Source organism: Columba livia, chromosome 2 (genome assembly GCF_036013475.1).
Source record: "Columba livia isolate bColLiv1 breed racing homer chromosome 2, bColLiv1.pat.W.v2, whole genome shotgun sequence".
NCBI classification, from domain to species: Eukaryota; Metazoa; Chordata; class Aves; order Columbiformes; family Columbidae; genus Columba; species Columba livia.
In genome coordinates, this window is record NC_088603.1 from 116864254 (window position 1) to 116892075 (window position 27822).

General features: G+C 38.2%; 1 protein-coding gene across 4 annotated transcripts in view; it reads right to left on the minus strand.

The window, feature by feature from the left end:
- Window positions 1-24587, minus strand: part of TRAPPC8 (trafficking protein particle complex subunit 8) — a 55109-nt gene extending 30522 nt beyond the window's left edge. For 2 of the 4 annotated variants that reach the window (XM_065053405.1, XM_013367547.3), the window contains exons 1-11: window positions 24214-24567; window positions 16947-17141; window positions 14197-14280; window positions 11268-11357; window positions 9754-9928; window positions 9214-9367; window positions 8070-8157; window positions 6323-6570; window positions 4670-4785; window positions 3164-3314; window positions 467-567 (exon numbers count right to left, since the gene is read on the minus strand). In XM_065053405.1, the coding sequence (XP_064909477.1) occupies window positions 467-567; window positions 3164-3314; window positions 4670-4785; window positions 6323-6570; window positions 8070-8157; window positions 9214-9367; window positions 9754-9928; window positions 11268-11357; window positions 14197-14280; window positions 16947-17141; window positions 24214-24370 (1559 nt within the window). In that variant the 5' untranslated portion in view covers window positions 24371-24567. Of the gene's footprint in view, window positions 1-466; window positions 568-3163; window positions 3315-4669; window positions 4786-6322; window positions 6571-8069; window positions 8158-9213; window positions 9368-9753; window positions 9929-11267; window positions 11358-14196; window positions 14281-16946; window positions 17142-24213 lie in introns of all 4 variants that reach the window. The other 2 variants (XM_065053407.1, XM_065053406.1) reach the window with 1 other exon arrangement.
- Between the last annotated feature and the right edge of the window lie 3235 nt (window positions 24588-27822).

Here is a 27822-nt window from a genome sequence, read left to right on the forward strand (position 1 = left end):
TTAATGTCTGCAGGGTTGTTTCTCTCTTTTTCTCACTCCTCTCTCGCAGGTGCTGTGGAGCAATTTTTACCCTTTCTTCAGTACATTATCACAGAGGTGCCACCAGCATTGCTGACAGGCTCAGCTCTGGGCAGCAACAGGTCCATTTTGGAGTTGGGTGAAAACTGGCCCTGTTCAATACCAGGGCAGGTCCTGCTGTCTCCTCATAGAAGCCATCCCTGTAGCTACCCCAATACCAAAATCTTATCAGGTAAATCCAGTACACAAATTTAATAAGCATTCTGGTAAGAAGAGCACAGAACCCCTTCCATGTCATCCTAAATAACATATATATGTTACTCTTTAATAAGTTACCATAGTTCTGTGATCTTTTAGTCATCTGGCACTATCACTGTGCAGAGGAAGAAAAATTAAGCCACCAGGTCTTTCAACTTGCATTGGATCTGCACAAAAGTAAACAACATACTTGCAGATATCTCGATAAGTCTGAATCGCTGTTTCCATATAGTGAGCAGGATATGGTCTAGGAGCTCCAGGCTGAAGAAAAGCTGATACTGCTGCCATTTCCTACAAGAGAAATTCAGTACGGTCACTGCAGCTTTTTTCAACAAATTGCAAACCTCAAAATGCTGAGGAAAACATTTCAACAGCTACTATTAGGTTGGCGCAAAATCAGTTCTGGTTTTTGCACTGTTGAAATTTGCCATTTGATATTGGAATACTTTCTTCAATAAACATGGTAATATTATACATAATTTCCATGCACTTTTCTCACTTTGTTTTATTTGCTAATGACTTATTACTTGCTGGTTATTTTACATTTATTTTAGACTATGGAAATTGTCCACAGCCAGATTAACCAAATGCAGAGTGACTGTTAGACAAGAAGTAAATCCGAGCAATTTTCTTATTCAAGTTCAAAACTAGTCATAATGCAGAGGAGACAACTCACAACGTCAACAACACATTTGGCCCAGGAACTGTTAAGGCAGGTATAGTCAGTGGTTCAAGAAGTTTTGCAAAGGAGACGAGACTTGAAGATGAGAAGTGTAGTGGCCAGCCATTGGAAGTTTACAATGACCAACGGAGAGCAATCACAGCTGATCCTCTTAGAACTCCATGAGAAGTTGCCAAAGAACTCAACATCAACCATTCAACAGTCATGCAGTATTTGAAGTAAATTGGAAAGGTGGAAAAGCTCCCTAAGTGCTCCACAACATCGTTTGATGTGTCATCTCCTCCTCTTCCATGCAAGAACAAACCATTTCTTGATAGGATTGTAATGTGTGATGAAAAATGGATCTTACACAACAACCGGTGACAACCAGCTCAGTGGTGGGACCGAGAATAACCTCCAAAGCACTTCCCAAAGCCGAACTTGCACCAAAAAAAAAAGTCACGGTCACTGTTTAGTGGTCTGCTGCTCCTCTGATCCACTACAGCTCCCTGAATCCCAGGGAAACCATCCCATCTGATAAGTCTGCTCAGCAAATCAATGAGATGCGCTGAAGTATGCAACGCCTGCAGCCGGTGTTGGTTAACAGAAAGGGCCCTATTCTTCTCCACGACAGTGCCCGGCCACACATCGCACAACCAACACTTTGAAAGTTGCATGAATTGGGCTACGACGTTTTGCCTCATCCAGCATATTCACCTGACTTATCACCAACCAACTACCACTTCTTCAAGCATCGACAACTTTTTACAGGGAAAACCACCACAACCAGCAGAATGCAGAAAATGCTTTCCAAGACTTAATCAAATCCCAAAGCACAGATTTTTATGCTACAGGAATAAACAAACTTATTTCTCATTAGCAAAACTGTGTTGATTGCAATGGTTCCTATTCTGATTAATAAAGATGCGTTCAAGCCCAGTTATAATTTAAAATTCACAATGCAAAACTGCAATTACTTTTGTGCCAACCTAATAGTTCAAGATCTTCATTTAATCAGTTACTAGCACACAAAAGTGTACCAAACACACTGTAACTGATAAGAGGCTTAGCAGAATAACCTATTTATGGCTCTGCTTGTAATTAACCAGACAGCAGCAAGAGTTTTATGCACAGAAGTGTTTTCACTTGATGGTATCCCCAACACTATGCAGAAGCATTGATTCAGTACTGCTTTACAAGTCTAAGAGAATTTCCTACTGCAGGTACAATCTTGCTGCTAAAGTAGTATTACCATCTATTTTAAGACAAGGACTGGTTTTTTTGAGTTTTGGTTAAATGAAGATACATACTCAGCTTCCAAGGAAGCTCTGGTAAACATGCACTTGGATAATTTACTTCTTTCCTTATGAGGTGGATATAGGGCAAAGTTTTTCTGCAGTAAATAATGACTAAGACTTGCAGGTTGCAAAAATTCATAATTAAGATATCTACAAACCATTCATTAAGGAATTAAGATAACTTTTCAGATTAACCAAATGCAGAGTGACTGTCTGTACTGCAAAAATATATTTATGTAAAGGTTTTACATCAAGATGAGACACTGTACATGAATGCTTCCATAGCTCTGCAAAGGAAAGTTTTAAACTTTATCAAGATAACCAGGCTAAAGTCTACAAAACATAGCTTCTAAAAAATTGTTAAAGCAAGCTTATTTTTCCCCAGTGTTCTCATTTATCTTGCTGAAAATCTAGTCACATATACCTTCAGTATAAAGAGAAGTTAATGAATGAATATGTGTTTACAGTGAAGTTCAGCAGTGACATACTCAAAATATATCCCTCAAGAGTCTTAAAAAAAAAGTACAATACCATATTTATAGAGACATGGTCTTGACTTCCTAGCAAGTAATATTTTGCCAAAGTCTAAAAGAGATAAATTAATTCACAAGTGTTTTTCAGTTAACGATATCAGACTACAAGTTTAAAGATCCATTTTGCTGGAGGTTGCATTCTAGGTATTCTCCTTTCCATATTTCACATTTTAAAAATTAACTCTTCAATTTTTATTCACACCTTTATTCCCTTCATAGGGAATAAAGAAAATAGATTTGAGAAGACTTTAGGATTTGCTAAAGATATACAGCAAATTTGACAAGACCCCTTAATAAATCTGGAGGTGAAGAGATCACATTTTGTTACCTTCAGACCAATATTACAGATTATTAGGAAAAGTACACAGAATGTTTATGTTACATGAAGTACCAACCAGTGCTCCAGCTGCATAAAGCATTGCCTGATCATTTAAGAAGTCTTTCTTTGCTGTATGGTAACAGCTATATGCAAGTTCATAGTGTTGCACCAAAAAGCACAAGTCTGCCATTTTCCGGATTTGAAGCTCTGGTGCTTCTGGTGGATACCTATAAATACAAATATTTAAATTCAAAGTCATAATTTTAATAAATAGAGCAAAACATGCTCTGTAAAGTCATACTCTCTCATCTTAATTTCTGTTCACAGAGTAGGAGTAAAAACTGCATTGCTTCAGCCTTACCCAAAAAAACAGTTAAGAAAAGTGAAGCTGCTTCCTTTCTGCCACAAGTAACTCAGCTTCATACCCTACTTTCCGATTAACAAGATTCACTGTTCTGCTTATATTCAAAACAAGGAGTCCCCTTAGCCAAGAAATACTGTAAAAAACTATGCAGACATCACTGAAACTGCTCAGTAAGATTAACTATTGGAGCCAAACAGAACTACATGAGAAGAAAAAAAATAAGACTTTGACTGTTCACCTAGCTGTAGTTGTTATTTCTCCCCATTTGTCTTGAAAGTAAAAATCTACTAAAAAACTGTGCCTTATGCCAAAACACTGGGCAAGTTCCTGTGCTCTGTAAGCATAATTTTAACTTTCAGTTAGTCTAATATATATTAATATCTTCACTGAAGATCAAAACACTTGTTAGTCAGACTTTGCAGGAAGCAAAGCATGCTTAAACATTCAACAGAGAAAGCTGAAATAAATAACATTTTGATTATGAATCCAAAGACACACAACATATTAATTTAAAGCTGTAAGTGTCAGGGATATTAACTTGGGCTAGGCAACATCCAAGAGCTATTCAGACTTCTGTAGTTAAGAGAGTTGAAGAGGTTGCTTTTCATGATTACACATCCTCATCCACAACAAGAAATTACAAAGCATACAGAATGAATACTCTGGTAACATTTAAAACCTGATTTTAGTGTAAAATACAGGTGGAAAAAGTATGAAAATCCCCTTAATTTAGCTGTCAAACGCACTTGCAAAGGCAATATACTTGATATTCAACTGCAGTAAGTTACAGTTACATAAACAAAAACACCTACACATGGGGTTTGGCTTAAATAACAAAATAAAAAGCTTGTACTAATTAAAAAAAAAATCCCTTACAGCAGAACATAGCTTCATTTTATTGTTACTCTTAAAAATGTATATTCTTTTTAACTTCAAAAGCTTCACTGTAAATACAGCTGGAAGATGGCTCTGTAAACGGCTTCTTTTATCTCCTTTGACTTTAAGTTCTGCTACTCCTTTATTGTGCACATTTAGGTACAGTACTTTTCATGATTTCTCTAATTAAAATCTCTCGCAATATTGCTGATATAGTTCACTTTGCAGAACACCATCAAATAAATACAGGCTTTCCCTTCCCCTCCCCCCATACCACTCCAAAAAAAAAAAAAAAGGTACATTTTCAGTTGAGATCTAAAAGTAAGGACTGAAATTACTTACAGCAAACCAGAAGTATTCTTCAGTTCATTTATACTTTTCTCTGGAACCTTGCTGCCACTAAACCATTTTTTAGTAGCAGAAAACAGTGATCGACTCAAGCCTTTCCTGGATATTAACTGCAAAAAGACACTAAATTAGAGCACTACATTGCAAGAGATATACTAGTATAAGTTAAACTAATATAAACCCCTAAATTTTGCTTTTTCCACAAAACAAAAAAATAAAAACAATAAAACAACCAAGAAACACTCCTCTAGAATTAATCACTGACACTGAGATAGAAGTTGCAATTTATATATTTGTTCTATTTCAGACAGCTAAGGTTCACTGCTGTTGCTGTAAATTGCAGATATTTCAATCCTAAGAACGAGAACTGAAACATCTGATGCATCTGTTTGATATCTAACAGAATATCCAATTTCTGGTATTAGTCCAACCTAAAATCTAGACTAAGTACAAAACTTCAAGAGAAGTTTCTCCCCATCACCATCCCCATAAAGCATTACCACATTGCTAACATCAGTTTCAAATGCCAGGAGGCTCCCTGCAAGGAGGGTTACACAATCTTATTCTTTTAGATAATTTTCACCAATGAGGAAACTTCCACAGGGAATTACCATTCCTAAAATCTAAGCCAAACTACATCTCTTTTTAAAGATAATTTTCAAAATTATCTTTAAAATCTTACCAGGACTAGGAATGTATTACTATATTCCTAATAGTAAGGCTGCTTGCTACGCTTTGTGTATGCACATTTTTTTTTTTTAATGTTTCTTCATAAATCTTTCCAAGTGTAAACACGGTCAGCAGAGTGTTCCTTGCAGCATATGATACTTACTATCAAAACACCTCAGACTTAGAACTATAACCTGAATGGACAATTCAAATCACAATACAGATTTCAGAAAACAGATTGATATTCGGGTCTAAGCCTAATGCTAAATACAGTAATTTGATTGCACTAATGTAAGTTAACAATCTGCTTAAGACCATATAACAGTGAAAGACATATAAAAGAAAGGACCTTACTGCGAAGGAAGCTACTTTAATGCATGCCTTGGACTTAACATGGGTATGATATCAACCATCACACTTAAAAAAAAGATACTAGCTTGAGAAAAGAATATACAATTGCAAAAACTGCTGAGATTGAAAGACAAATGCATGATTTAGGGTGGCCAAGCATTTTTTTCCTCCTGTAAAGTAGTGGCAATTGAAGTATGCAGCTTTTTTTGCAGACAATTACTGACGAAAATACACTTCCGAACTGCAGCTGTAAAATCTAATGTTGAAACAAAAAGTATTTTTTGTTCCCCATGCCAGAATCATCCAGAAGCATAAAATATGAAGATTTTAGGAACAATGACAGATATCTCTGATAACAGTTCAGACAGACTTTCACCAAGAAGCCATCTTGCACTGAAGCTCTGTTGATAAAACATGGTTTTTTGCTTTTTTAAAATGACAAATTGAGCAAAAATTATAACTTCAGTTATTTCTCTTTAATTTACTTACAGTTTTCACTAAGACCATTGAATGATTAATTGCAGAAGGAAGTAGTCATTTCAAAACAGATTTCTGGATAACTGGATTTATACCCCAACTGTTTGTTTGTTTTAATATGGCACAAAGTGTTTTTAAAAGTAAACCAACCTGATCATTAAGTTGCCGAATTGTCTTCTCTATGTGTGGCAAAAGTCCCCTAAATGTGAATTCCTGTATGAACTGTCTAATTCGATCGTGATCTGTGAGTGTTAAACAAGCACCATGTGGCGTTCCAGAATTCGATTTCTTGGAGTCTTGCAATGACGTAGTAGCCTTCACATAATCAGTGCTGTCCAAACTGCCGCTGGGATGATCCAGTTGAAGAGGGTGAGTCTTAAAGTTATTTGATAGGCCATCTATTAAAAGATTGAAACAAAACCACTAGTAAGTATAAAGCTACTTAAACATTTTAGTTTTTAAATGTAATTTTTATTAACCTACTTCAAAGTTTTCCTTACTCAGAACTCTGTTAAACAAAGCTACTCGCCAGTTATTCCACACTACAGACCAATGCTGAGTAGACAGCTGCAGAGCACTACCTCAGTACCACATCATTCCTGAAATTCTTCAGAAAGCTCAGGGAATCTCAGGAACTACAACATAGCTAAATATGGACACTTTTGATTCTCAACTACAGCGCAAAAAATCTCAAAATAGCCTAACTAACATCAACAACACAGAAGGAAAACTATGAAGACCTTAAAATAAAATATTTGTGAAGAGTTGGAAATGCAGCAACTACTACAATGGCTCCACTGAATCCACTCACTGTTTTCTGTTTATGCTTTAAGGTTAAAAAAAACACACACACACACACACACAAAACCCCTCATTTTCCATGCCTTTATGAGCAATCATGATGTAAAACGACTTCCAAAGTCCTCTCAGTTCAATGAGAAGGGGTGCTGGTCACTACTGCACCCAGCTATCCAAAATAGACAGAGACATCATTTCACTCTAAGACTTATATAGTTCTCTTATTTATTATTTCCTTTCTATATAAGAAAATCAGCTTCCTTTATTTATCTGGCCATAGCTAACACTGAGCAAGGCCTAGCTGTGAAATCAAATCCTTAATGGATTTTACTCACAAAATGTAAAGCCGGATATGGACAGTTTGCACAGCAGCTTGCAGACAACACCTGGGCTGTAAGGCCCCAGAAAGCTGCTTTTTCAGGCAACTACAGGCACCCCTACATAGACAGGTCTTCCTGTGCCTTTTAAGTCAGGTCTAAAGGATCTGAGCTGAGCCAGGCCAGACAGCACGTACCTCCACTTCTTCCCTATTTGATGATGCTTCTTCTCATCTGAATCCTAGACAGCTGCCTTGAAAAAAAATTTTTAAATAAAACCGCCATGCATTAATTTGCACTCAATTCCATCTACCATCCTCTGCCATCCACAAGCTCAGTTGTGAGGCAAATTCTTCCAGTCAGCTTACTTTCTAAGTCACTACTCTAATTTCCAGATTTAAAACCAAAAACAAGGACAAAAAAGATCCCTCAGCTTCCAAGCTACATCAGAGCACACTGACTTATTATGATGAAAACTAACTGTGTAATGTTGTGTTACTTTTTATTAATTGTCAGAGTTGACAGACAATATGCTTAGTCTTACAAAAGATGAGCCCAGTGCATCAGCAGCCATCTCATTAAAGACACATCTACCAATTAGCATCAATCCAGCGGATCAGCACCACAGCATTTTTCTTTGTGTACACCTCATTAGATTATCTTTCAGCATTTAGAAAACTCTTAGTTCAAATTCCCTAACAAAACACTCAAGCGATTACTGTCCAAGACATGAGACAGCTGTATAAATGCTATCAGTGTTTTGATTGAAGTTATAAAAATACCTTTAATTTCACTGTCTAAGCCATCTGATATCAAGTGATCAGTATTCTTATTTGAAATGACAGTGTAAGGGCAATCTTCATAGCAATCCTGCCAGGAAAAAAAAAAAACACACCTCAATTTTAAGAATACTAGAGCACACACACAAAGGTCAGTCAACAGTAGTTGTTAACTTTAATAAGTTAACTGAATTATTAAGAAAGCATGTTTGTACATATTCATTTCTTAAGTAGTTTGTGAGGTTTTAAGAACTTGTTCTATTGTAAAAGTGAAAGTCCCATTCACTAATAAATGAAGCAAGTATCTTCTGGCTTGCTCAAACAGCTTCACTGTCAAGTTATGCAACTCCAACTCTTCAAAGGCAATGCCTGCAGCAGTGAAAATATGCTCCCTAAAAGCAATTCTTGAACAAGCTCATACAAAAAAACAAAAATCATCTATATTGGGCAGTTGGCATGTGACAGAAAAAAAAAAAAATCCATTTAGTTCATGGTGGAACATTACTTAGTGGTTCTCTTAGCTTACTGAATATGAGATGTTTTGACTTTCCAGTGTCAGCTACATTTGGCAAAGAACTATCATTCCACAAACAAATCTTTTAATCAGATGCAGTTAAAACCCCAGGTCAGTCAAAAGCAAACTCAAGAAGGAATATTTTTGGTCCTGAAGCCAAAAATACAGACATTTATGGCAAATTGAACTCCTCTGACCTAACACACACTGTCATTTGCCATCTCAGCAGATGACAGACCAGTCTGGACTGCAAGATGTTACCAGAAAAAAAAAAACACATATACCCCCACAAACCAGCACATCCACACTGTTTAGTGAAGTATAGAGGACCTGGGGAAAAAAAAAAGGCAAATTTCAAGAGTGAAGGAAATTAATCAAAATGAATGCAGAAAGTTACTATGAGTAAGACACTTCTGAGGTTACTTGCTTTTGTCAGTGCATAAAGTTAAAGTCTATTATTTCAGTGCTCCTGTCAGCCTATTTCAAACAGTCTAGTATTTCAGTGCTCCATACTGTCAATTTAAATAGCATAGAGGACAGTTCCTTGAGAAAGGATTCATCTTATGCCCTCACAAAAAGTCATAGCTATGTTAACACAACACCTTATAAATTGTTTTAAAAATAATGTCATACCTGGTTCTGGATAGCATTTTTCTGAAGGTACTGACTCCAAGGATCTGGTATCTGCTCATCTGTTCCTTTGTTAGACACCCGAGAATTTATTTTCAGCAAATAGCAACCCTGAGTTCCATACCTCTGCTTCATCTCTTCATAAATGGAGTCAGCTCTGGAAAAACAGAACATTTACCTTGTCTTGATATCAAACAAGTTCTACTCTAAGTATATACTGCAATGAGCTCTTTTAGACTATTATCTATAGGGATTCAAACAATAATTGCCCTGTTTTCAATCAGTCCTTTATGCAAGTGAAACTGAGAATCTCTGAGAATTAGTTCATCAAGACAGCAAAGAAAGCATCTACCTCAAGAAGCTAAGACTGACTCTTTCATGAACACAAGAAGTAGATCTAAAAATACTTAAGGAAAACTGCCTTGATAATAGTCAGCATACTAGCTAATGGATCCTGTTACACATCTAATTTCAATTGAATTTATAAATGTTAACATTTCAGTCAGAGTTGATCTGCAACTTCACTGAATGTAGACAACCCACCTTTGTTCTTCTCCTGCGCTTACATCATGCAGTAACACATAGTATTTGAGCGTGTTTGGTATAAACCACTTTGGATATAAGTATTCACTACTATGCTGAATCCGATGTTGCTCTTGAGAAAGCTTCAGAAATTGCTCCACAGGCTCTGGCTCACTAGAAGAAACTACAAGCATACCTAAACTCATGTTAAGGACATTAAACTGAAAGAACCCTGGAACAACCACTGATCATATAATAAAATAGTGTATAACAAAGTAGATGAGTACAATATTTAAGCCTATAAAACACACTACCACAAAAGTATGCACAATTAGAATTTGGCCTTAGTCTTGATAAAAAGCACTATTTAAACAGTCTGTTAACTAACATCTGTAACATGAAATGAAACAGGAGCTTGCTCCAATTCTAACACTGAATCAAAGTTTAAGCCGATACATAAGAGCTAACAGTTCATTCAAGGTTTTAGATACAGACCAACTGTTTATGAAATATATACCTGAAATTCACTCCCAGTGTACTTTAGTTTTCAACTTTGAACATGAGTTGAGACTTCAAGTTATCACCTGAGCAACAACAGCCAGTATTCATAAAAAGAGCAACATTTTTTGAGCAAAAACAGAAGCATCCAGACTTTTACCTTAATATAACCTCATGATCAGTAATAGGGAACATCCTGCTCTGCTACATCTATCCAAAGACATAAATTCAGAGAAATCAGAAAGCAAGCTGTACTTTAAATGTTATCAAAATGTAGAAGTCAAAGGCCAGAATCAATATTTTGCCACATTAATTCTGCACAAATGGTTTGCTCTAATGGCTACTAACATACCTGTTCCAACACACTGAAATGATGAAGCACAGTAAACAGTTAAGAACAAAGTAAGTGCTATGAAACCTGCAGCATTATAATTATTGTAAAACTAAACACCAACTACATCATGAAAGTGCATATTTTCATTTTCCTTGTAGACAAGCAAATTTGCTTAAATTTGGGGGTTTAAAAAAAAAAAGGGGGGGGGGGGAGGGGGGAGCAAAGGCATTTAAGGCATCTTTCCAGACTTCTTTTTGTCCAAAATACCCCCAAGTTCACCAATTTTCCAAAGCACCCTCCCCAACCTCCTCACTCCATCTGCTAGAAAAAGCTATAAAAAGCAGCAGGTACATCCTAAATGCAAAAGCCTCTCTTGTACATAAGGGACAGTCAACAGATACCTAAAGAGCTACAGCGGAAAGCATTTTAGGATGAGGAAGTTTATTTTACAGGTATTATCTCAGAGCTCAGTTTGACACATAGAAAAAAGTTGTTTAAAAAAACAACTAACCACAAAGAAAACCATAATACCCTTACAAAATTAGTCTGTATATATTATAGTTGGACATAGTGAAAAAAAATATATATTTCAAATCATAATGGAAACAAAAGTTACTGCAAAGTTTTAAAATCTCCTACATGACATTTCTGCGGTCAGCTCTAACAGCCTTCACTTGAGGGGTCTGTAACACTCAAAGGATACATGCAACATAGTGGTTTAAGAATTCATGATCTGATGCAGGCATGGACTGAAGAAAGCACTCTCTGTAAGACTCAAACCAAGGAGTAGTAGCTGGAATACACAATAAGATAAAACAAATTAGAATATTCAGCCAAAATTCTGTTAACTCATTTATGAAAAGGAAATATGAAAGACTAAACCTAAAAGTGAATCTTGCAAACTCAGACAAGGTTTGCATAGCAGAGGGAAGAAGGGGGGGACAGTCTAAGAAGAAAGCATCTAAAATACACACAAGTGGGTGAAACAGTAACACTTTGAATCGAATCCTGTGAAACTGAATAGTATCTTAAGCATCCACTTCCTCAATATTGTAAGCTTACATGTATTCACACCTTGTTAGAGTAACTATTCCTTACCACTCCTTTAAACGTAAATTCACACACTTGGAAAAGAAAAAACAAATTCTTCTAACAGGCATTGAATTTGCCTTGGCTAGAAATACAAGAATTGATTGAGAAGCAAAATTAATTTCTGACTACATAGAAGAACTAAAAGATCGCCAAAACCCTACCCTGCCAGTTTGTCTAAAGCTTTTTGCAAGTGTTGTGACTTGGCTTGACATTAGTCCTCTTCCTCTGCTCTGCTGAAACAAACAGTTCAGCTGTCAGCTTGCAGAGCAGAGATACAAAAAGCTAGAAACTCAGATCCGAGCTGTGCCATAAATGCCTTTTAATAGTTACCTGTCATGTTCAAATGCCCTTTTACAACAGGGATTTCATTTTTCTAAGAGTAACAAATCAAGAGAAAACAAGTATGTCTGGGACATCCAAAGAACACTTGAACTCAAAAATCTTGTCCGTTTCTTTCCATGCCAGCTATCAGCTGAGCAATGAAGTATTATTTCTACCTTCATGCCTGTTTTATGCCATCTCAATTCTGCAGTTCCTTCCCTTGAGAGGAAAAAAATACCCCAGAGCAAAATTAGTCCAATTCCAGTAACCTGATTTCACACTGAAGTTAACTGGAACCCAATGTAAACTCATCTGCAAACTAGAAAACAATAACTAGTACAGAAAAAAATGCAATGATAAGAAATTCTAAAGATATTTATTTTCTTTATATGGACCCAAGAAAACACATACTTTGATGGCTTTAGGAGACTGAGTTCCATTTGTGTTGGAAGTATCTTCTTGTCCATCAAGTTAATGCATTTTGTGTAATCCTACATTGTCAGGCCATCTTACATCAGTTTCATCCACATGGAAGTCAGATATAGTCACACTTAACAGAACTCAGTCCAACAGCCAGCACATCTCCCATAAAGAAAGATGAATAGTAGACAAACTTCTAGTGTTTTATTACAGCCTTTCTAGCAACTGCTCTCTGAGTCTAGCACATCAAAAGCTTTTGGCTTTACCAAGTCCTACATGTAAATATGCCAACTATTTAAATTAAGGAAAACACTGCTTGTTATTAAAAACAAACCATGAGAAAGCAAGTCTCATGCATATTTTTTTACAAGAATAACAAAGCATTGTAGCAACTCAGGTCCAAACCAAACAATGCTAAACCATTTAAGGCATAAATTTCAACTGCATTTTAGTTTCGAGCTCTGTTTTCAGTTCTCTGGTTCTGTTTTACAGTTGAACCACATAGAAGTTGTTGGTTTTTTTTTTAATCTGACAGAGTTGCAAACAGCAAAGTACTACTTTGTTTTGTGGGGTAGTTTTACTTTCCGCACCTCCCCTTTCTCATTCAGACTATTAAGAACCTTTGAAGTGGATACAAAGGCAACTAGATTCTCTCTACACAACCACAACATATTATACCTCAGTATTTACTCGAACATTTACAGGGCTGTAATCATTTATAGTAGATACTTATAACAATAATCATGCACAATACCTGAAACAAAAACAATATTTGAAAAAAAAAAATTCAGAGGTAACATTTCATAACACATGCTAAAGCAGTGCATTGCAACACTGTCATTTAGGTACACAGAGGTGTATGTTTTGTGTTTTTCTAGTAATATGTTTCCAGTATAGCAAATGAGCAGAACTGAAGTTTAGGCAAACTTGTTAATGTGTTTGTAAATTGTTAAATCAAAAAAGAACAAAACTGGTAAGTGATATTTGTACACAACAGCTTAAGAATGAGAAGTATACTTCATTAAGTTTTGTACTTTTTAGCTACCTGACTAAGATGAATTTCACAGATACTGGTACTCTAGCACCATTCAGAAAGGAAGGCATTTAGCAGCATGTGAACAGACACTACTGAAAAGTTAGCTATTACTAACCAAAGGCATAAACTTTGTTAATATCTAAAACTGAAAAACATCAAAATCTGGCTTTGATAGAGCACAACACAGGCCTTCTCTGTAAGTTGAGAGGTCAATAAACAATGTCTTTTGGTAGCTTTAAGTCTTACAAAGCAGGTGAAAATGTATTACAACACTTTTTTTTTTTTTTTAAGAGTCATACTCAGAAAGAATGCCAATATAACAGGGGCAGATGTGCCCCTAGTACAGTCAGCACTTCAGCTCTAATTTGAAAAGCACCACTATCCCTTGAGAAGGAAATTCTGTAGAGAAGCAGAAAGTATTTACATTTGAAATAGAGAACAGGGACAGTATATAGGTCCATAGGATCAAACAAGACAGTGCTTTTCCAGCATCGGGACATTTCCCACCACCATGCTACATCTATTGATTCTATGGAAAGACCAAATGATTTAGATCAACAGGAATAGAAATGTGACTAAAAGAAAAATTAAACAACCACCACCAACAATTTTTCATTTGGAGGGAAAAAAAAATGGAGGAACACACATCTACGCCAGGAAAAGTGCTAAACGGTTGTAGGAGATGGTAAGGAAAGGTGGATGGGGCACATGGAAAAGGAATAAAGGGCAATTTGGCAAACTGGCACCAACCACAAAAAAATACCTGAATAACACGTGGATGTGTTCAGTTCCATCAGTGTCTCTTTCCAATTACTGTACCAAGGAACACTAGCCTTAACTGAGCGATCTGATAGAAAAAACATGATATTATTATACTAAAAAGGGTCAGGTGCAAACACTCTACTGACTTTTACACTCTGGTAGCATGAAGCAGAAAATCTATACCATGCAGGCCCACCAGGGACTGAAGAGATTTGATTCCAGCTAACCTTAATCATGAACTCTTCAGGCTCCTCAACATGTGAGAGTGTATTTTAATAGAATCCAATATTAATTTCTGGTTCAGCCTAAATTCTGGGCTTGAATAAAAAAAGGAAATCTATAATGTAGTAATAATTAAGTTACAGTTACATATTATATTTTTTCTAGTTGGAAGAGACTATAAATGTAAGACACTAAGTTCTGATATTTCTCAGTCTGTAGTACTAGAGTTAAAGTAACTAAAGATGTAGCTGCTGAAAGCAGTCACCTCAACATTCTCCCTTATCTTCACCATATTGCTGCATGCCATCATTAGCATCATGCAGCCCTGAACAAACATAACCAGGCAAGTGATCCAGTTGAAAATCTGGGAGAAGAAAAGTCTTTAGTGGGATCGCTTCTCCTCACCCTCCACATGCACCAGCACATGGGAGAAGTAAGCATGAACACAAGCACCCTTTCAGCAATCAACCAGGTCTCTCACTAAAAGAGCATTACAGAACTATGAGACTAATTAACAACAAGTGTAACAAAGAAAGATTAAAAACAAACCTATTTACCACAGCAGTTCCAAAACTTTTCTAAAAATAAAGAAAATGTAAAAAAAGCAGTATGATGATCTCAGTGCTGAAAACACCCATACATGAGCCTCTAAAAAAAAACGTTTGTCTTCCTTCAAAACAGACTGCATTCGATCACCATTAAAGATTAAGGAATTACTTTTTAAATATGGCTATCCAGAAAACTAATTCACCAAAAGAAAAAGAGCAAATTAAATAACAGATTAGAGTATTTCACATTTCCATGCCAAAAAGATTGTTTTGCTGCCATGAATTAATGCTTCCACGGGTTTTCAATAAAATGCTCTAACAAAGTTGAAAAAAGAAAAAACTTTATTGGTAAATGCTCAGTTTCCTAAGTAGAAAAGGAACTCTACCTGGCAAACCAGGGACTTCCTCACATCCTCCTACTATGCAATCTAAGTTTCAACATGACAACACTGTGCCACTGCTTTGTGCTAAAGCCCTAAAAAGGGGTACCACAAAACTACATTATTTCGTCGTTCTTAAATGATTTCTGTTCCTACGTTATTTTGTCCTTCTGTATGATCTTAATCAGATTATACATCTCTCCTTCTTCTGTCAAATATGCATACTGCCAGTCTGAATGGAAATAAGAACCTCATCACTGAGAGACAGAAGACAGTCAAGTATGGCAGTTTGCATAACACCAGCAGCAAATAAGGAAATCAAAAGGAGAATTATTTGCTTCTACAACTAGAAAGCATGGCTTGATGTAGCCACTACTCTTCTTCACTTCTTTCAATACTTCACTTTTAAACTGAGGTCATCAAAAATGTTATAGAAACATCTCTTCATTGAAACCATTCTGCTTTCTTAGGGTCTTTCAATCTCTAAAATTCAAACAGACTTCCTCTCTAGAAAGACTTCACATAAAAATAGAAATTCACTGATTTCACAGATAAACGGGGGCATGGAAACTGAGAAACTGTGCAGTTTCCAATAGCTCCCAAAAATTTCCAGGCTCAAGTCCCTTCCTTTTTCTCTCAGTATTTCACATCAAGTTGAGGATGTGGCTTGTAAATTAGGTTTCAAATATGTAGAACTATGCAATTTTTCACCATCAACATGAAAAAAAAACATACTATGACAACATCCCTTACTAATCCTCATGAATTTTCATCAGTCTTTTGCTATAGCAGAGATTCCTCACCGCATGCTGAACTTTAAGTACAATAAATTACTCATTTAAATAGGGCAATGCATACATGCTTTGAATTAAGTATGTACTCAAAGGCTTTAATGGATTAGGATCTTAATTGGGAGGAGTTTAATCTTCTCAGCTCTGAAGATCAGGTCTCATTTAGTATAACTCACAATGCCTTATTCCTTGGGGATCTGAAAACACACCCTTAGACTATTCTAGCCATTTTGACAATGAAACATGAAGTACAGAGTTTCACAGTTAAAAAACAAACAAACAAAAACAAGACACGGAATCACATACTTCTTATCTTAAAACTTTTTATGTCAACTTCATGAACTCTTTGCATCAAGCAATAAGTAAAAAGACCAATAAAAGGAGGCAGGAGGACTAACTTTCATGTGAAGCTGTATGTGAGTACCACTGTAAATACATTCTGATATTTATTCAACCAAGTGCAACATGTTAGCATACCAGTTCTGTAACAAGAAAAACCTCACTAATTTGATGAGCTCTTACCAAAATGAAAGTATGAGTATTTTCTGCATTAAATATAGTATGATGATTTAACACAAGTTCAGAAGAATTACAACATTAGGAAATGTTATATTAAGAATTATTAATTAAGTTCAGCCACTCTTTTGGCATCATATATAAAACCAAAACTATTTGACAAATCTGAATCAGTAAAAACAATGACTCAAAACTTATCAGCTCTCAGAGTAACTTAATATATGTCACAAACCTGTAATCAAGCTTACAGTAAATTCCAGTTTAAGTTACAAAAAATACAATAACATTACATACCACTAATGTTGAGATCATAATCTCCAGCTGTGATCACATTAGCTACTAGTCCTTCAGCAGGCTGACTGACAGACACAACATCATTCAAAAGTTTTCGAATGGCACCAGGCTGAGGTGGGTGAGTAATAATGTTGTTGACAGCAATCTTCAAATTTTTAATTATGTGAAGCTGATTATTAGGATCTCTCATGTGAACTAAAAAAGAAAAGAAATAAGCTTTATTGAGGAGTGTAACAGAGTTAAAATAGTTACCGTAACATAGTATATTTCTCCCAACAGATAATTCTTTTTCTTTAAAGATTAATTTTTGACTAAACCACCATATCAATTTCAGATCACAGACCATAATACTTGAATATCAAAAATGGAGTGGAGGGAGGAAAGAATGAGGAATTACTTCATGTTCAACATTAGGTTCATCTAAGCAGACTTATGAACACCTAGCATAGGATCTTAGCTTGTAAGAATATCCACTCAGAGTAACAAAAGTACTCAAAACCCACACCCTACACTGATGCACCCCCTTCCCTGTAGAATGTACTCAAGTTGCACAGAAAGCCTATAGTAACCATGTATGGACGTCACACATCTCATATTCCAAGGGATCCTCAGTTTCCAAGAAAACATCAGTACACAATAACAGTATTCAAGAAACTTGACAGGGACAACATAGTATTAGTGCATCCAAAATGAACATATCCTTTCCTTTTTAACATTACCATGTGATCGCCCTGGTTCTGCTGTTTTGTTTTTTAAAGAAACGCCTGCGAAACTGCACGTTCTGCCGAAGGCATCACACAACTGATTTTAAAAGAATGTTACTGAAGTCACATTTCTGGAGTGACAAACTTCTAATAAAAATTAATCAACATTAGTACACATGTTAGTAACACATTGTTGAAGAGCAGCGCTGCATGGGGATGAAAAACTGGACATGAGCTGACAATGTGCGCTTGCAGCCCAGAATGCCAACTGTATCCTGGGATGCATCAAAAGGAACGTGGCCAGCAGGTCGAGGGAGGTGATTCTGCCCCTCTGCTCTGGTGAGACCCCACCAGTAGTTCTGCACCCAGCTCCGGAGCCCTCAGTACAAGAAACACCTGTTGGAAAGGAGGCCACCAAGGCAATCAGAGGCACAGAACACCTCTTCTATAAAGAAAGGCTGAGAGCAGGGGTTGTTCAGCCTGGAGAAGAGAAGGCTCTGGGGAGACCTTATAGCTGCCTTCCAGTACTTCAACGGAGCTTATAAGAACGATGGAGACAGACTGTTTAACATGGCCTGCTGCAACAGAATAAAGGGTAATGTTTTTCAACTAAGAGTAAATTCAGACTAAACACAAGGAAGAAATTTTTTACAGTGAGGGTGGTGAAACACTGGCACAGGTTGCCCGGAGAGGTTGTAGATGCCCCATTCCTGGAGACATTCAAGGTCAGGTTGGACCTGATCTGAGCAACCTGATCTAGTTGAAGATGTCCCTGCTCATTGCAGGAGGCTGGACTAGATGACCTTTGAACATCCCTTCCAATCCAAATCATTCTATGATTCTATGAGCACCACCATTCCCAATTCACTTTAAAATACTTGTTTAAAAAAACAAAAAGTTTTATGAGTATTAAATACTGATTTCAGAATTATGCATGAAGAGTTGTGCCTGACAACTCTCATGCCAGTGAGCTATGGCACACAGCCTCAAAGAAACACAATGCAGTTAAGTGCCATGGGCCTGGTGTTTATGACAGAACTACAAACAGCTGGGAAATGTGCAAAACGTTGATGTGGAGAGGCTGCATATTTAGAAAAAGTGAAGTAGACTGTTACCAATAAAAATAATACTAGAAAATAAACAGATTAATTATTAAAATTAGCTCTTAAAAAGGGTGATAGCAGCCTTATGTTATAGCACACAGCAACTTACACTGTATCACCTTTGTGTTATTTACCCAAAAAATATTTTCTTCCCATTAAGACCAACTTCTCCAATAAAGACATCAGACAGAAAAACCACCAAAAACTCTAAGCCCCTCATTTTGTTTTTGTGGTTTTATCATTTAAAAAAAGAGTCTCAACTTCCTGAAAAGAAAAACAGATTGATCACAAGAAAACTAAGGGTTTTTTTACGCTTATGTATACTGGCCTACCTTTCTACTTAAGGTCTATCTCTGTGATCTTTCCACTATAATTTGATTGGGCTGCAGTCTCTCTTGTATCTTACAGACAAAGTTACACGTTACCATAAGCAATAATTTGACTTTCACATAACTCATAAATGCAGAGCTCCCTTCGTAGAATCTTTGTGAAACCTGCTCACTCAAGCCATCTGTCTTTTAAAAAAAAAGTATTCATGACACTATCAACAGACATTACAATCCTGGGTCTGCTCTGATTTTTCATTATATTTTCCCAATTTCAAACCACAAGCACCACCAAGCAAGCCAGACTGGAAGTGCAGGTGGGACGCATTGAATACGGCTACCAAAGACACCTGCTGCTACCATGTACCAACAGTACAGCTCTCAACTCCTTTGCATTTTGTTTTCACAAATCACTTTATAGCATATACAAAGCAGAACAAATGAACATTCTTGTTGTTCTCCTCATCTTGCAACTAACCACAGAATTCACACTGTGAAGGTCTGAAACCGAGGCTTTGGTCCCCTCCAGCCAGGGGAAGCACTCCACAGCTTTTCCACAAGCTTTTTCAGAAAAAACAACTGTGCAGCCCAAGCCGGATCACACTAGATGTGTTTACAGTCCATCTTAGCTGTTAAAACAGACTTCTATCGCGGTTCAAGTATGGACCAGCATAGTTCTACCCTCCTCAGTCACACATTCACTCCCAGCTTTTAGCCAGCGCTGAAACTCATGGGAAAACACAGTGAAGCAACTTAAAGAACGGATCCTGCCCAACACGACCTTAAAATCTGTGGAGTACTTTTCAGCTATAAGTTTCAGATTGAACTTGTTCATCATAAGGCTGTATCAATACGGAGGATGGCAACTGTGCTGGCTAACCTTAATTCATCCAGTTCAGCATTTCTATCAGAAAGCCGAAGGGAAGGATTTTTTGTTTCCCATGTTATGATACAGATAAGTTATCAACCCTACTTCCACATGACTACTGAAAAGATCAAATGTAAAGCAAATGGGAGGGACAAACAACTAAGAAAGCAGTCTGCCTTTACCTGTGCAGCTGTAACACTAAAACTCATCCTTGGTGTCTCTCCTAAACTACAACAGACATAATAACGAAGAGCAAACACATTTCCTTACAGGATACAGCTGACATTTCCAGCATATGTGCAACGCTAAGGACCAACATAAAGGACATTCCTGGATCTCCAAAAAGCTCTTGCCTTAATCCCTAATAAAACATTTCTAGTGTTATACATTCCCTTTAAGTGTTCATAAGATTTCAGAAAGTATTTTGCCAAAAGTGAGAGTAGTAATGTACATAAGAACAAGATCTTTCTCATCAGAAGCTGAAAACATTCATATGTTGACTAAAATACGCATGAACAAGGAACTCCTAACATCAAACTAAGCTCAAATAAATGCAGTGTTCTCATTACACCTCCTTACTTCCAGCACATATTTAAGGCTTAGAATCGGATACAGTTATCAGAAACTCTTCCCCTCTTAAAAAAAAAAAAAAAAAAAAAACCACCAAACAAACAAATACACACACACACAAAAACCACTTTGGTTTAAGAGTAACAAAGACTATCCTAAAGTGACACTTGCTAGTTGACATGTACACTGTAATTGTCCCTCCCACCAAGACAGTATTAGTTCGGATAGTATTTTTAAGGATTCTTAAAAACAGGATGCTATTTAAAAAAAAAAACCTAACTATACAGTACATGCATTTGTTAAATTAGGCATCGTTATTAACAAGCACAATAGCTAAAAAAGACTGCCACTTTGAGAATAAATGTGAAGGTATAAAATCCACAATATACTTTTGGTTTCCTTTACCAAAGAAAAACTGAAGCATGGGGAGGGTTTTGGATTTGTTTTCTTCTAAAGTCAAGACTCACTAGGACAGTAAAGTTTTTTTTCTTCAACCATCGCTCCTTCAATAACACAAAGTGACTTACCTACATAAGCCAAGAAGCTAAAAATTACAGTACATAGCACTTGGAACCCTGTGCTCTGGATTTCCTACCATCACAATTTGCTATATTGCAGGAGTATTTTTGGCTACATCAGCATTAGTAAGTCATTGATAGGCAGAAGCTGATGAGTAGATTAATAGTGACCTGTGCATAAGCCCCCTCTTAACATCTACATTACATATGTTTGTGAAGTTCTACTTGAAATTAGATATAATCTGGTTTCCTTGCACTGAGCAACTGCAAGAAGCACGTGGTTTAACACTACCTGAAGAATCAAGCAGCGGTCTGGACCTTCACATCTCTGTTAACACATGAAGGACAATCAATACATGCACAGTAAAAAGCTCAGCTTAGTTTCTGTGTATCAAAACTGTTTTGCACATAAACCACAAGATTCATTTCATAACTGCACTACTTCTCTAAGCGAGCACGCTGATGAATGTGCAGTCTTCAGCAGGCTCATAAGCTATGTAAATCCTTAACTTCAGAGAAAAATCTGTATTGCAACAGGACTCTAAGAGTGCAGTAAGAAACCAGTGACTGAGCTCTTCAAATTATAGAGGAGTTCAGGAAGTAATTAATGTACTTTATAGTTTTGTAAAAGGGACAGCTTATTTCTAAAGAGATGAAATACTAATCAATCCAATTTTACATTAGAAAGTCAACGAAATAGCCACTAAGACAGGAGTATTCATTACCAAAAAACAACAAAACACCACACACCACATCACAGTATTTCATACTTGCTTAGGAAAAAAACTGTGCTTATAAGTGAAAATATCAAAACAATCACAAGCAGTGAAGCATGCAGTTGTGGAGGGTCAGATCATTAATTGTGCTTCTCATCCTCTTAGTTGGATATGAAAAGCACAGTGGAAAAATTTTACTGCTAAGTTTGGTCAGACCTATTAAGGTACAGCAATTTAAGAACTTATACAATATTTCTAGGTCTTGTACACAGGATACAGTTTACAGTGTCACTATGCAACAAGAATAGTGACTTCAACAAGCATGTCTCCCTGTCTTAGAACTCCACAAAGTCCAGAACTAGAGAAATTGCTTATTCTTAAACAAACTCACGAGAAACTTCATTACACTGAACTACTGTTCTGTCTGAAGAAAATACCGCCTGCTACTGGTTTCGCTATCATCAGCACACTGGCTTTCACCACAAGAAATTACATATAGCACACAGTAATGTTTTCTCCATGAAGCTAGAATAGGAAGTCACACTAGGAGTGAAGAACTGCAGTGTGGCTTGCAGCCTGTTGAATCAGAATACAGAGCAACAAAACCCACAGTACCAAGCTTCAGCTTCTTGGTTCTCTGACCATCAGGTTTTGAATAAGATGGTTCACACTGTTAAAGTTATGCAGCCTACACAGAACAGCAAGGATGCCCCTTCTCAAATATATGTCACAAAAGCCACAGCTGCAAAATCAGGAAATTAATGGGGTTTTAGAGGCAATTCATGGAGGTTTTACTTTTTTCCATGACAGAGCTTGCATAAGACCAATTACAGAAACATCAAAAAGTACTACAAAATTATGAAAAACAAACAGTATAGCTTTTCTTTACAAGTTTTTAGAAGAATGCAGAAATTGAGTCAGTATCAGTCTCTCCATAATAAGCTCAAAGTCTTACATTATATCAAGGGAGGAAGTGTAATCTTCAGCCATGACTAATTCCTTTACTAAAAGACAGTAAAAACTAGTTTGGTTTATATAAAGTACCCACATACTACTCAGGTGTGCATTTACAGGGGGAACACTGAGAATAGTTCAGCTTTGCAAGTTCCTTAACTGTTGCTATAATTGCAACAAAAATATTTACTACTAAGCAACAACAGAATTAAGTAACCTTGAGAGCAAATGCTTCATTTTGAACAGTCTGCCTGTTTTTTTTTTTTTTTTGCTAGATGCATTTTGAAAGCCTTTCACTAAAGAACCTATAGGGATATTTAAGCAACTTCAGAACGGCAAGGACGTGAGCTGCTGCGTTTATTATTTTTATCTATGCATTCTCACAGAGCTCATGAGTGTTGCTAAAAAAGGGAAAAGCCTTTATAAAGGTTATGTCTACTAAGTTAAGACCTGCCACAGGACTAAGGCAGATTTTAATGCATACTAGCTTTTAAGTTGGTGCCTTTTTTTTTTTATATAGTAATGCAAAAAACTAACTCAAGTGTTTTCCCACACTGTTTCCTCAACACAGGACACGAAGAGACTGAAGTCTGAGCTGTCAGAAACCAAATTTGACAAGTGTAACTGCATTGCTATTCTGACAGTTTATTCCAATTGCTATTCTGCATACTATTCTGATGAGCAGTGGCTTGAAGAGCATAGTTTAGTTACATTAAAAAAAAAAAATAAAAATCCAGATAGTAAGTTGAAGCATTACAGTAAAAGAATCCTATAGTACCACCTTCCATTGGTCAGTTTCTCTGGTCAATATCCAGTTTTGCTGCTGCTTTACATTGTCATTTCACCTGTGCCACACAGCCAGCTCAGTTCCCACCTGCTCTTTGCACACCTCTTACTCACAGAAACAAGCAAAACAAGTATATACCATAAAACTACAAGCGAGCTAAAACAATGACTTGCAACCGAAATTACAACTAATGTTTCCGAAACTCTGAGCATACCTTCAACGACTGAGTACTTTTCTAACAGCCTTAACACGGCTGTGAAATCCAAGAAAATCTACAGCAATAGGCAGGTAAGAGATAACAGTGAAGTCGTTTTAAAGAAAGAAAAATTAGAGAAGAGCTAGATTTGCAGACACCCTTCTTTTCCGCCGTGTGCTGTGATGTCTCCAGGAGGAGCCTAACTTCCAAGCCTCCGCAGAGAAGAACAGACCGAAAATAAACAAGTAAATAAATAAATAAAACAGACTTGACAGCCACCTGGTGCAACCCCGGCAAAGGTGCGCCTCCGCGAAGCCTGTCACCGCTCCACGTAACTCCCGACCGAGAGGACACCACCGCGGTCCGGGGGAAGGGGTCTCGCCTCAGCCGCGCCAAGGAGGCGCCGTGACAGCCGCTCCGGGCAGCCGGGCGGGGCTCCTGGCCCACCGGGCGGAAGGGAGCGGCGCCGCCTCCCCCGCCCCGTGTAAACAAACCCCGCGCCCCGGCTCCGCTCCCGGCACTGACCTTCCGAGGTGAGGCGGCAGAAGGGCTTCACCAGCTCGGCGAAGCTCAGGTTGTTCTTGCGAGTGAGCTTCTCCGCCTCCTCACTGCACAGCGCGGCCACCAAGGGTACGAACGAGTCCTGGATGAACTCCTGCACCGACTGCACGCACTGGGCCATCGCCGCCGCCCGGGGGCTCGAGCCGCCCCCGCCACCTTCCTCCGCTCTTCTCCCGTCCGGGCCCGCCGGCTTCCCGTCTGTCTGTCTGTCCGCTGCTGCTTCCCCGCGGCTCCCGCTCCAGCCGCCTCGCCCCGGCGCCGCGGCCACCGACCGCTCAGCAACCGGCCAGCGCCGCCATGTTGCGCCTCAGCCGAGCCCCCAGGTAGCGCCCACTCCCGGCGGCCCTCGCGTTCACTCATGTGATTGGCCGAAAGGGGGCGGGGCCGGGCCGGGAGCGCACGAGCAGAAGGGGCCGAAAGGGGGAGGCGACGGTGGCCGGGCGGGAGTGGGTTTGTATATGTTTCCACCCCCCGCCGCCGCGGCTGTTGGTGCGTTCCGAGGCGGGTGTTCGCGGAGAGGTGCTGCCAACGGCTTTCGCCTCGCTGAGGCTGCAGGCTGTTGTACCCGGGCCGGAGACACCCGGAATTACAGAATGTTCGGGATTGGAAGGGACTTCGAAACATCATCTTGTCCAATCCCCCTGCCGGAGCAGGAACACATAGATGAGGTTACACAGGAAGGTGTTTGGGTGGGTTTTGAATGTCTCTAGAGAAGGAGACTCCACAACCTCCCTGGGCAGCCTGTTCCAGTGCTCTGTCACCCTCACTGAGAAGAAGTTTCTTCTCAAATTTAAGTGGAACCTCTTGTGTTTCAGTTTGCACCCATTGCCCCTTGTCTTATCATTGGTTGTCACTGAGAAGAGCCTGGCTCCATCCTCATGACACTCACCCTTTACATATTTACAAACATTAATAAGGTCACCCCTCAGTCTCCTCCAAGCTAAAGAGCCCCAGCTCCCTCAGCCTTCCCTCAGGGGGAAGATGCTCCACTCACTTAATCATCTTTGTTGCCCTGTGCTGAACTCTCTCCAGCAGTTCCCTGTCCTTCTGGAACTGAGGGGCCCAGAACTGGACACAATATTCCAGATGTGGTCTCACCAGGGCAGAGTAGAGTGGAAGCAGAACCTCTGTGGACCTACTAACCATCCCTCTTCTAATACACCCCAGGATGCCATTGGCCTTCCTGGCCACAAGGTCACACTGCTGGCTCATGGTCATCCTGCTGTCCACCAGGACCCCCAGGTCCCTTTCCCCTACACTGCTCTCTAATAGAAGGCAGATTTCTGGCAGGCCGAGGGCTGGCGTTTGCCCCCTGGCCCCAGCCGCTGCGCTGCCCCTGCCCAGGTGCCAGCCCCACCGCTGCGCAAGCCGCCTGCCTCACCCTGCATCCCTGCCCCTCCCACCGTGGCTGGGCAGCCCGGGCCAGCTTTTTGTCCAGCGGAGGTGCTTCCTGTTAAACGAGGTGCAGGGGAGGGGGAAGTTGGATCAGCCAGGGTTTTGCAAAGTTATTAACCCAACAAGTAAAAAAAAAAAAAAAAAATTAAAAAGCATGCAGCTCTGGAGTTATTAAAAAAAAAATAGCCAGAATAATTAAAAAGTAAAGAACTGCTTGTGGTTTCTTTGGCAGGCTTGTTGCTGTTCAGTTGTATGCATAAAATAAAAATCATTTTTGAGATTTACCTATTAATGCATGATCGATATACAGAATTCTGCTTTTACACTTGTAACCTGAGTAAGGAAGTGAGTTGAAAGAAAGACAACAATGGTGATCAGTGACAAGAAGGAGTAATTTTGAACACGTTTTTTACAAATGTGGAGTACTGGAGTAGGGTTGGGTTTTAACATGCTGTCAAGAACAGTCCTTAAGACAAGGCTTGTAAACATCACAAAAAAAAAAAAGCCCTTATGTCTTTGGAAATCAAGGCTTGACCATGATGGAGCATGATTTCAAAACTAAGATTTGGAAATCATTAGCCAAATTTCTGAGGTTTTGACAGGCCTGTCAGAAGCAGAAAGTTTTTACAAATTACTGAAGGGTGACAGGTAAGTACAGGACAGACCTTATTCTGAGGGAAGACTTAAAACAGGAGATCAGTCCTTCCTAAATGCAAATGTCGGAGTTAGAGATGCTATTATCACTTACATTGAATGGGAGATCACACCTTATTTTTCAGATGCATGATTTACAAAGGCATAAAAAGCCGAAACTCATTTCCCCCACTGCCAGAATTACTCTTTATGTGCAACTGATTTCCACAGTAAGTCATTATGTATAAAATCCTTAAAAAAAAAAAAAAAAAAGGCAAAAGGAAGATGTGGTTATTTTTATAGTCAGTATTACAGAATTAATATATCCTAATTAAAAACCAAGTAAACCTCATAAAAATAATATATAATTGTCTTCCCTAACAAATTCAGTCATTTGGAAATTAGTGTTCACTCATTCATCTATATCAATTGGGTCAACTCCTTTGAATGAAAAATTAATTATTTAATATAGGCAGTAAGAAAAAAACCTGATAGACCATACAACTCACTGTTTTTCAGGACTGAGTCCTGGGGATGCTATCCAAAAGCTACTAAATATTGCAGAAAAAATATTTTGGCTTTGATAGATTTTTTAGAGCAAGTTGAAGGCCAACATTCTACAAATATTTATTGTGCATCCACATTTGGAAATTCCCCAGTGCTATTCCAAAATAATGTTTTCATGGATATTTTGAAGTATGACCTCCACATGGAGGCTTTGGAACAACAGTGTTTCTCCCGTACTCCTCTTAACCATTACTTCAGAACGATACACAAATTAAATCTGCCAGATCGAACTGGATCAGAAGAAGTCCCAAACCTGCTCACACATTACATTAAAATGTATTTTAAAATTCTGACCATCATGATGTCTTTCTGGCAGATATTCAACTTTTGTTTATTTGTTGCTCTCTAGTCAGGGTGTGGCTTTGAGCAATCTTTGGTAACTGCTACAGAGTGAAAACTCTTTTTTGTGGCTTACACAGGGTGAACTTTGTAAATGTGTTGTGTTTATTTTGTTTTGATTTTTTTTTTTTTTTAATTAGAGCAGCTCTGCATTCTAAACCTACATTTGTGTGCTCAACATTTATTTTCTGTATATGAAAACATGCTTTACACATTTTCATTTTAACCAGCATTAGCAATTCAATCCTTAGCATTGCTCTCCTGGCAGTTCTCTCCCAGTATGACTCTGTCCAAAGGACTGGTTCCGTCACGCCTGTTTCATAGTCTCTGCCATCTCATGGATCTGTTGTGTTTTCCCATGATGGAGAAACCTTTGATGCAGCCTCTGATTTGCCTGCCGTACTAAGAAGGGATGAACAACCTCATCTCCAATGAACACAGTAGCTCAGGGTGTTCTATCCCAGATCTGTTGCAAAAAATGCTATAGTCAAAGAGGATTCACAGAGTACTATATTTACAGGGCAGAAGGCACATCAGAAGGAATATAGCACCACTAATTACTTGTATCATTCCCAAGCCTGGCAACATGTTCACAAGTTTTTTTCTGACAGTGTACAAATAGATGGGACAGATATTGGA